Source organism: Cherax quadricarinatus, chromosome 6, assembly GCF_038502225.1.
Source record: "Cherax quadricarinatus isolate ZL_2023a chromosome 6, ASM3850222v1, whole genome shotgun sequence".
Classification (NCBI taxonomy): Eukaryota; Metazoa; Arthropoda; class Malacostraca; order Decapoda; family Parastacidae; genus Cherax; species Cherax quadricarinatus.
The window spans coordinates 7905608-7916940 of NC_091297.1; the positions used below are offsets into that span (position 1 = coordinate 7905608).

At 37.9% G+C, this 11333-nt stretch overlaps 1 protein-coding gene across 7 annotated transcripts in view; it reads right to left on the reverse strand.

Moving 5' to 3' along the window:
• LOC128691943 (uncharacterized) overlaps positions 1–11333 on the reverse strand; it is a 70525-nt gene that overhangs the window by 57059 nt on the left and 2133 nt on the right. For all 7 annotated transcript variants that reach the window (XR_011391058.1, XR_011391069.1, XR_011391057.1 and 4 more), the window contains exons 2-4: positions 9265–10644; positions 8881–9000; positions 6070–6894 (exon numbers count right to left, since the gene is read on the reverse strand). Coding sequence is in view for 4 of the 7 variants with exons in the window: in XM_070080075.1 (XP_069936176.1) it covers positions 6070–6894; positions 8881–9000; positions 9265–10188 (1869 nt within the window). In the remaining 3 variants the exon portion in view is untranslated. The remainder of the gene's footprint in view (positions 1–6069; positions 6895–8880; positions 9001–9264; positions 10645–11333) is intronic.

Here is an 11333-nt window from a genome sequence, read left to right on the forward strand (position 1 = left end):
GCTAGTAACCCCTTTTCCTGTAAAGATTACTAAAAAGAATAAGAAGAAGAAAATTGTCAAAGTGGGAAGTCTGAATGTGCGTGGATGTTGTGCAAATGATAAGAAAGAGATGATTGTGGATGTTATGAATGAGAAGAAACTGGATGTCCTGGCTTTAAGTGAAACAAAGCTGAAGGGGGTGGGAGAGTTTCAATGGAGAGGAATAAATGGGATTAGGTCAGGGGTTTCAAATAGAGTTAGAGCTAAAGAAGGAGTAGCAATAATGTTGAAGGATAAGCTATGGCAGGAAAAGAGGGACTACAAATGCATAAATTCAAGGATTATGTGGAGTAAAATAAAGACTGGATGTGAAAAGTGGGTTATAGTAAGCGTGTATGCACCTGGAGAAGAGAGAAGTGTAGAGGAGAGAGAGAGATTCTGGGAAATGTTGAGTGAATGCGTGGGGAGTTTTGAATCAAGTGTGAGAGTAATGGTGGTTGGGGATTTCAATGCTAAAGTGAGTAAAAATGTTATGGAGGGAGTAGTAGGTAAATTTGGGGTGCCAGGGGTAAATGTAAATGGGGAGCCTTTAATTGAGCTATGTGTAGAAAGAAATTTGGTAATAAGTAATACATATTTTATGAAAAAGAGGATAAATAAATATACAAGATATGATGTAGCACGTAATGAAAGTAGTTTGTTAGATTATGTATTGGTGGATAAAAGGTTGATGGGTAGGCTCCAGGATGTACATGTTTATAGAGGGGCAACTGATATATCAGATCATTATTTAGTTGTAGCTACAGTTAGAGTAAGAGGTAGATGGGAAAAGAGGAAGGTGGCAACAACAAGAAAGAGGGAGGTGAAAGTGTATAAACTAAGGGAGGAGGAAGTTCGGGCGAGATATAAGCGACTATTGGCAGAAAGGTGGGCTAGTGCAAAGATGAGTAGTGGGGGGGTTGAAGAGGGTTGGAATAGTTTTAAAAATGCAGTATTAGAATGTGGGGCAGAAGTTTGTGGTTATAGGAGGGTGGGGACAGGAGGAAAGAGGAGTGATTGGTGGAATGATGAAGTAAAGGGTGTGATAAAAGAGAAAAAGGTAGCTTACGAGAGGTTTTTACAAAGCAGAAGTGTTATAAGAAGAGCAGAGTATATGGAGAGTAAAAGAAAGGTGAAGAGAGTGGTGAGAGAGTGCAAAAGGAGAGCAGATGAAAGAGTGGGAGAGGCACTGTCAAGAAATTTTATTGAAAATAAGAAAAAATTTTGGAGTGAGTTAAATAAGTTAAGAAAGCCTACGGAAAGTATGGATTTGTCCGTTAAAAACAGAGTAGGGGAGTTAGTAGATGGGGAGAGGGAGGTATTAGGTAGATGGCGAGAATATTTTGAGGAACTTTTAAATGTTGAGGAAGAAAGGGAGGCGGTAATTTCATGCACTGGCCAGGGAGGTATACCATCTTTTAGGAGTGAAGAAGAGCAGAATGTAAGTGTGGTGGAGGTACGTGAGGCATTACGTAGAATGAAAGGGGGTAAAGCAGCTGGAACTGATGGGATCATGACAGAAATGTTAAAAGCAGGGGGGATATAGTGTTGGAGTGGTTGGTACTTTTGTTTAATAAATGTATGAAAGAGGGGAAGGTACCTAGGGATTGGTGGAGAGCATGTATAGTCCCTTCATATAAAGGGAAAGGGGACAAAAGAGATTGTAAAAATTACAGAGGAATAAGTTTACTGAGTATACCAGGAAAAGTATACGGTAGGGTTATAATTGAAAGAATTAGAGGTAAGACAGAATATAGAATTGCGGATGAGCAAGGAGGCTTCAGAGTGGGTAGGGGATGTGTAGATCAAGTGTTTACATTGAAGCATATATGTGAACAGTATTTAGATAAAGGTAGGGAAATTTTTATTGCATTTATGGATTTAGAAAAGGCATATGATAGAGTGGATAGAGGAGCAATGTGGCAGATGTTGCAAGTTTATGGAATAGGTGGTAAGTTACTAAATGCTGTAAAGAGCTTTTATGAGGATAGTGAGGCTCAGGTTAGGGCGTGTAGAAGAGAGGGAGAATACTTCCCGGTAAAAGTAGGTCTTAGGCAGGGATGTGTAATGTCACCATGGTTGTTTAATATATTTATAGATGGGGTTGTAAAAGAAGTAAATGCTAGGGTGTTCGGGAGAGGGGTGGGATTAAATTATGGGGAATCAAATTCAAAATGGGAATTGACACAGTTACTTTTTGCTGATGATACTGTGCTTATGGGAGATTCTAAAGAAAAATTGCAAAGGTTAGTGGATGAGTTTGAGAATGTGTGTAAAGGTAGAAAGTTGAAAGTGAACATAGAAAAGAGTAAGGTGATGAGGGTATCAAATGATTTAGATAAAGAAAAATTGGATATCAAATTGGGGAGGAGGAGTATGGAAGAAGTGAATGTTTTCAGATACTTGGGAGTTGACGTGTCGGCGGATGGATTTATGAAGGATGAGGTTAATCATAGAATTGATGAGGGAAAAAAGGTGAGTGGTGCGTTGAGGTATATGTGGAGTCAAAAAACGTTATCTATGGAGGCAAAGAAGGGAATGTATGAAAGTATAGTAGTACCAACACTCTTATATGGATGTGAAGCTTGGGTGGTAAATGCAGCAGCGAGGAGATGGTTGGAGGCAGTGGAGATGTCCTGTCTAAGGGCAATGTGTGGTGTAAATATTATGCAGAAAATTTGGAGTGTGGAAATTAGGAGAAGGTGTGGAGTTAATAAAAGCATTAGTCAGAGGGCAGAAGAGGGGTTGTTGAGGTGGTTTGGTCATTTAGAAAGAATGGATCAAAGTAGAATGACATGGAAAGCATATAAATCTATAGGGGAAGGAAAGAGGGGTAGGGGTCGTCCTCGAAAGGGTTGGAAAGAGGGGGTAAAGGAGGTTTTGTGGGCGAGGGGCTTGGACTTCCAGCAAGCGTGCATGAGCGTGTTTGATAGGAGTGAATGGAGACGAATGATACTTGGGACCTGACGATCTGTTGGAGTGTGAGCAGGGTAATATTTAGTGAAGGGATTCAGGGAAACCGGTTATTTCTATATAGTCGGACTTGAGTCCTGGAAATGGGAAGTACAATGCCTGCACTTTAAAGGAGGGGTTTGGGATATTGGCAGTTTGGAGGGGTATGTTGTGTATCTTTATATGTGTATGCTTCTAGACTGTTGTATTCTGAGCACCTCTGCAAAAACAGTGATAATGTGCGAGTGTGGTGAAAGTGTTGAATGATGATGAAAGTATTTTCTTTTTGGGGATTTTCTTTCTTTTTTGGGTCACCCTGCCTCGGTGGGAGACAGCCGACTGAGGTACGTTTATTGTCTTCTCTGAGGATGAGGGTCCCCATTCCATCTATAGAGGTGGTATATATATATATATATATTTTTTTTTATATATATATATATATATATATATATATATATATATATATTTATATATATATTTATATATATATAACAAGTCGGCCGTCTCCCACCGAGGCAGGGTGACCCAAAAAAGAAAGAAAATCCCCAAAAAGAAAATACTTTCATCATCATTCAACACTTTCACCACACTCGCACATTATCACTGTTTTTGCAGAGGTGCTCAGAATACAACAGTCTAGAAGCATAAACATATAAAGATACACAACATATATATATATATATATATATATATATATATATATATATATATATATATATATATATATATATATTTATATATATATATATATTCTAGGTAGTAGGTTGGTAGACAGCAACCGCCCAGGGAGGTACTACCGTCCTGCCAAGTGAGTGTAAAACTGAAGCCTGTAATTGTTTTACACGATGGTAAGATTGCTGGTGTCTTTTTTTTTATCTGTCTCATACACATGCAAGATTTCAGGTATGTCTTGCTACTTCTACTTACACTTAGGTCACACTACACATACATGTACAAGCATATATATACACACCCCTTTGGGTTTTCTTCTATTTTCTTTCTAGTTCTTGTTCTTGTTTATTTCCTCTTACCTCCATGGGGAAGTGGAACAGAATTCTTCCTCCGTAAGCCATGCGTGTTGTAAGAGGCGACTAAAATGCCGGGAGCAAGGAGCTAGTAACCCCTTCTCCTGTATATATTACTAAATGTAAAAGGAGAAACTTTCGTTTTTCCTTTTGGGCCACCCCGCCTCGGTGGGGTATGGCCGGTGTGTTGAAAGAAAGAAGAATATATATATATACACACACATGTATATATTTTTTTTTTTTACACAGGGTTTGACAAGGTTAGGTTAAGGATCCTTAGCTTTATTGACAAGCTATTTACAGGTTAAGGATTCCTAACTTTATTGACAAGCTAACAGCTGTTACCTACATCAGCTTATTTGAAAGCATTTTTATTGTCATGAGACATACAAGTAGTGAACAGGATGAAGTTGGAGCCATCTGTGGGCCAGCATTTTCATCTGATCAACTGACTTTATCTCGTTGACATCATAATCCTGTACGAATGTGTTCCAGACTCGAGTCATCCTGGGGATAAATGATCTCAGATAAAGTGATGTTGTGGAGAAGGGTACAGCCAGAGTGAAGTTGCTGCTTTCTGCCCGTCTTGTGATACAGAAGCTTGGTTCACACTGTCCTCTCTCTTTCTCTCTTTCTATCTCTCTCTTTATTTCTCTATTTCTCTATCTCTCTCTCTCTCTCATGCACACACACACACACCGAGCACGTCTCCGGAAGCACACGTCATTCAGGTAACTGCTGCAGCATATAGGCACCTGGCAAACCTGAGAACAGCATTCCGATACCTTAGTAAGGAATTGTTCAAGACACTGTACACCATGTACGTTAGGCCCATACTGGAGTATGCAGCACCTGTTTGGAACCCACACTTGATCAAGCACGTCAAGAAATTAGAGGAAGTGCAAAGGTCTGTGACAACGTTAGTTCCAGAGCTAAGGGAAATGTGCTATGAAGAGAGGTTAAGGGAAATTGGTCTGATGACACTGGAGGACAGGAGGGTAGGGGAGACATGATAATGACATACAAAATACTGCATGGAATAGACAAGGTGGACAGAGACATGATGTTCCAGAGAGGGGACACAGAAACAAAGGGTCACAATTGGAACTTTAAGACCAAGATGAGTCAAAGGGATGTTAGGAAGTATTTCTTCAGTCATAGAGTAGTCAGGAAGTGGAATAGCCTAGAAAGTGAGGTAGTAGAGGCAGGAACCATACATAGCTTTAAGATGAGGTATGATAAAGCTCATGGAGCAGGGAGAGAGAGGACCTAGTAGCACTCAGTGAAGAGGCAGGGCCAGGAGCTGAGTCTCGACCGCTGCAACCACAATTAGGTGAGTACACACACACACACACACACACACACACACACACACACACACACACACACACACACACACACACACACACACACACACACACACAAAATGCAAAATTTCCTCAAATGTTATTTTAGCAACAATAAAGGGGTTACTAGCCCCTTGCTTCTAGCATTTTAGTCACCTTTTTATGACACACAGGGCTTATGGGAAAAAATTCTAACCTCCTTATCCCTTGTTGATTATATACAGTAATGTAAATCAGAATATAAATATATTTGGGAGCAAGGGGCTAATGACCCCCTTCTCCTGTATAAATTACTAGATTTAAAAACAAAAAACTATTGTTTTTCTTTTTAGGTCACTCTGCCTTGGTGAGATACAGCTGGTTCATTGATAAACGATATGTTTTGCATATCATTTGTACTAAACAGTTTTTGAGAAATACACCTCTGTTATCAGGCCAGGATGACTGAGCTGACAAAATACAGTAAGTAGTTACATTATCATTATCCATTAATTATTTGGAATGAATGATTGAAAATGCATTAAAAATGGCTTTAATGCAGTCTTATCAACAGTCAAAATTATGCTTACAGTAATTGCTAAAAATTACTTATGGTATTGACTATGTATTCTAATTGTACATACATATACAGTACTGCAGTAGTCTCTTAATGTACTGTTTGCAGACATAAAATAAATAAATAAATAAATACTATTCAATGTCTATTTAGCTAAAGTAATGTAAATTACCTTAAACTGCACATTGTATATCCTTGTGTACGTTCTTGTAAATCTTTCTATTACTTTCTCCTCATCTTTTTGAACGACAGGAACTAGAACTACTGTTTGTGCAATATATGCATTCTGCTTTGTAAAGTCTGCCAGCTTCCAAAAATGATCAAATACCTTCTTCCTGCTCTCTGGTGTGCCTAATTCAGGAATGCATCGGTATTTACACCCACACTCCTTGTCAGTGTAAAATTTTTCTTTCTTGAGCTTTCCTGTTGCAGTAAAATATGCTTCCCCACTGTTTCTTTTTGCCTTTCTCTCTTTTCGTGACATCTGTGTTCTGCAACCTCCACTTCTCTTGTTTCTGCTGATATTGGACATTATTACATTTCCAGTATCAGTTACATGTTCTTGGATTTCTGACACACCATTACATGTGTTTGGATTATCATTCGTCACAGATTTATGGTCAGTGATACTTGATACCGTTTGGTTTTTGGAATGCATAAAATCCCCATTCTCCAAGTTCTCACCATTCTTAGAATTATTCTGATTTATTTTAGATTTTTCTATGTGGCGGTATACCCAGAGGCTAACAGGTGTCCTACCCTCCTCTTGACACACTCTCTTATATACTTCATACATCTTCTTTGTCGATAATTCTTTTCCTACAGTTCCTGTGACCTCTGAAGAAATGCGTTCATGTGGAGTCCCTTGATGTTGGTTACCAGATAAAGTATAGACTGTCTCATCTCTCATCTGTTTTACAGAAGCGATATGTTGAATTACAAAAGCAATGTCTTCCTCAGACGTCTTGTTACTTGGTGTGTGATGCCCACGTCGATCCTGTGCATGAGACAAGGAATTTAAAAAAGACAGTTCATGATGTAATTAAAATAAACCTCTTTTCAAATTTCAACAGAAATAATTCACCACACTGATCGTTCTGTACAAAAGCCGGGGAAAATCCAAAGAAGAAAACACACTCAATGTCACTGTCTCCCAGACTGACTCTCCCGAAGGATACAGATGTTATGATCCAATAACAATCAACAGAACCTCAACATCTCATTGGACTTTTTCAAAGTGCTGGTACTGCACTTCCACCACCAAACCCTTCAGTCTGCACAAAAAGTATGATGCCGGCTGCAGTAAAAAACATTGGATTGATGAAGCACATGGCAACAATTGGTTGAGGTCTGGACTTTTGTACAACAATTGCAAGTTAAGAACATGCAGCTTCAAGAGTGAGCTCATCAGCTTTTGGATCGAACTCTGCATTATGTTCACTGAAGCTCAGATGGTGTCATATGTGATGGATAATAATGTTAGAAGTTAACAAAACAATGTCTTCTTCTAACATTAGCATCCCTCTAATACACCATCATCTGAGCTTCACTTAACATAGTACAGTCTGACTCATAGGTTGATGAGGCCACTCTTGAAACTGCATGACCCTACTTGCAATTGGTATTTAAGTTTTTCCCAAGATTTCTAGAAAGAGCGGACCTCAACCGCCTGTTACCATATATTGCAATGATCAAGTTTGTCATGCAGCTGGCTTCATAACTTTCTGCGCAGACTGTACTTGTACCATCAACTTTCAATTTCCATCTGTTACTCACCCTTCCAGACATATTTTCCAATTTCTCTTCTACTTCTAAGAATTAAGTACCATCTGCAAAACAGAAACCTCTTCCATAAGCAAAATGAATAAGCACAGTCACATCACACAACCTTTTCTATGGCCCAGTTTTACAGAGAGTGAACCAGTGATTTAACAGACCTCAATTAAACATATATCAGAAATATGGGACAAAATTCACTGGGTCAACTAATTTAGAAACAATGAACAAAGAGCACTGATTACAAAACTGTCCCTTACTGTTACGATCATGACAAGAAACCCTTGTCTATCCACCAAAATCGTCATTACTAGCCACTCACTCCTCCCTATTAGTGCAATACACTGAGGGCTTACAGTATTTACCTACTTTTCTACATACCCTAATCTGATCCTTGCTCTTATAAATTCTGTTACAGGTTTGAACAACTTACCACTTATTCCGAATAATGACAGCATTAACTACATTGCTCCTCCATCCATCACGTGACACTTCTAACTTCGTATATGCAGAAGACAGCTCCTTCACCTTGCTGCTAACTTATATGCTTCAATGGAAACATGTGATTTACATAGTACCTTCCCTCTTTAAACCCACCTGGTTCATTTTTTATCATACCAAGTCCTTCCTGTCACATTTAATAACAATTTTGCATTATACTTTACCTGGTATTAACGAACTTACTCATGCATAATTGTTTACATTCTCTCTTGTGCTCTTATACTAAGGAGCTATACCAATTATTTTGTTCCTTCATTTCTTTCATTCATACACTGAACAAATCCACTAACCATTCAATTATAACACTTGACCCACATCTGCTTTCATCCTTTAAGTTTTAATTCCATCCATCTTTGCTGCTTTCCTCACTTCCAACCTATTTACTGAATAGTTAATTTCATATTTCCTTACCAGTCTCAAACATGAGAATGAAAGATGAAAAACTGAGTAGCACAAAAATAACATTCATCTATTACTGCTATCCTCAAACCCATTAAACACTGAGCCTTTAAGAATTATTCACCCATATTTATCCCTATATTCATTCTTCAATAATGCTACTGATGATGCACTGACTTTTATGGGTTATCTTGGGTGGCTAACCCTCCAGGTTAAAAATCTGATCAAATCTTATCGTTATCTTTATCTTATCTTAATGCTCCTAATGACTTCAAAACAGAAGTAAAAAAAAAAGCTGATAGATCACCACAAGTGCTCCCGGATGTTCACAATTGACAGCCTGTAGAACACGATCAAGCCGGCCGTTAGACACTCCATGGAGATTTAAAAACATGGTTTTACAAACTCGAATCTGCTTGCCACAATTCTGAAATATACCAGTACGTGTAATATTTTTTTAAATTTAATCAGTTTTATACTAAATAATTCAGTAGTTTTATTTTATCACCCTCATTCACAAATAATGAGAAACATAGGTCACATGGTCCAATTAAATTACAGTACAACAGGAATTTTTTATAGTACAGTACATGCATTTTCTTAATGTCCATTTATTTTTTCCATTGCAAATGCATAGAACTAGCAATTTCTAATATTACTGGCAGAACCTAATTAAGCAAGGAATACTTACCAATAATCTAACATAATAAAGTCTTCTGACAGTTTTTAGGTGCTTGTCATCAGGTAATGGAGTTTTTCGTCTTTTCCTGACATTTGGTACAAGAGTAACATTTTCTGTAAGGTAAGCGTTTTGCTGTCCAAAGTCACCGATGCCCCAAAACTGTTTAAATATATTCTCTCTATCCACCTCTGTGCCAAGTTTTGAAAGGCATTTATTCTTGCACTCACAATCTTGTTCTGTGTACCTTTTAGCACCTACACGTTTCCCTGCAGCGTTGATGTAAGACTCACCCCGGTTTCTAAGTTTCTTGCGGCTAAGTTTGGCACTGATGCCTTCTCTCCTGGGCTTTTTCTTTTTAATGCAATCTGTCTCATTATTTACTTCTCTTACTGCAGTTGATTCTCCATGTTCTCTTGATGCAGAAAAAATACAATTTAGAGGCAATGTAGAGTTTACAGCCTGAACAGAAATAGAACAATTACCATATTTCACCTGACCAAGTGGATTTGAGGACTGTGGAAGTGCCTGGTGTGAGGGATGTGTGTGCAAGGACTGTGTTCGTACATTCACATTTGGGGCTTCATAAGAAAAATACTGAACCTGAGAGGGAGGCATCTGAGGTGTGACGTGAGTAACTGCCATGTTATTAAAGACGGCATGATACGACTGCACTGGTGCTGACTGTGGATGGTGAGCATATCCCACTGTAACCATTCCCGAGGCTCCGGCAATATGCCCTGCTGTTGTGGTGACATCCTGCACTGTTACGGTGTGTGCTACTGGTGCTACTGTGGTATTTCCAAGGCTTGTGATATTACTGACAGTGCTCATGTTACCATATCCTTGCAGCTGATGTTGAAAAGTGTTATAATTTGCAGCATCCACTGCTTGACCAAAGATATGTGATAAGTTGAACTGAGTTTGATTATCCATTTTTGGTGAATTTTAGTCATTAACTGTGAATTATGTGCCAATTTTGCAAGGGCAAAAATTTAAAAACTCGAAGTACAGGACTGCCTTTAGTTTAATGTCTACTATTTTTGTAAAAAATAATATTTCCCTTATCAAGAATGTAAATGTTGAAAAAGAACACTAACCATTTTTTCCTCTTCATTATTTGCGAGAAATAGTCAAGTTTACAATTCTCTGACAATTTTATACACTGTTCGGGTATTCTCTTTCTGAATATTTTGAAGCTGGTACTAAAGCATTCATTATTAATCATTACAAAAATTCCATTCATTTTCTACACTCTGCATAAAATATTATCATAATTTTTAGTGTTCAGTATCTAGTCAAAAGTTTCTGCTTATTGATACATAGTTCAAGGAGTTTCTTTTTAAGCTCAGCCATTGTGTCCACATGGTCTTCGCTATTTCCAAGGTGATCCTGAAAATAAAATAACCAAATTACTTATCCAATAAAATTAAAGCTAGATGTAATTTTTAAGAAATAAAACTTCAATATAAGACAGTGATGGCGTGAGTGATGATGAAAGTGATACAATGAGATAAGATTTTGTTCAGATTTTTAACCCTGGAGGGTTAGCCACCCAGGATAACCCAAGAAAGGCAGTGTTACGGTTCGAATCTTAGTCGTTTGCCAGGTTTAGTGCCCACCGTAACAAAATCTCTTCCAAGAATAAAAAGAAACTTCCAATATTGGAAATATAAGGCACAAATAAGGATTACTCAGCATTTTGCAGGCTTTTTATTAAAAAATTTGAATATTTTTCTTGGATATTCATAAATATCTATTAAATATTAATTAATGAGATTCTTTCAATAAATTAAAAGTCCTAAATTGTAGGTATACAATATTACAGGTTTTAACAGTAAATTAGCACCTTCAATGTCTATACGGACACTACACTCGAAAATATTCAGAGGAGCAGGACTGTTTCCTCAATAATAACATGGCTTTAATGAGTACGTCCATCAAAAAGGAACTCCTTCACTGAGTAAGGTCAATATCACTTGTGACTTCTACACACGACACTCTTTGACATATCGTATACTGAAGATATCTGGATATGAGTTCTGCCGACTCCACCACAGAATTTTCAACTCAAGCCAGTT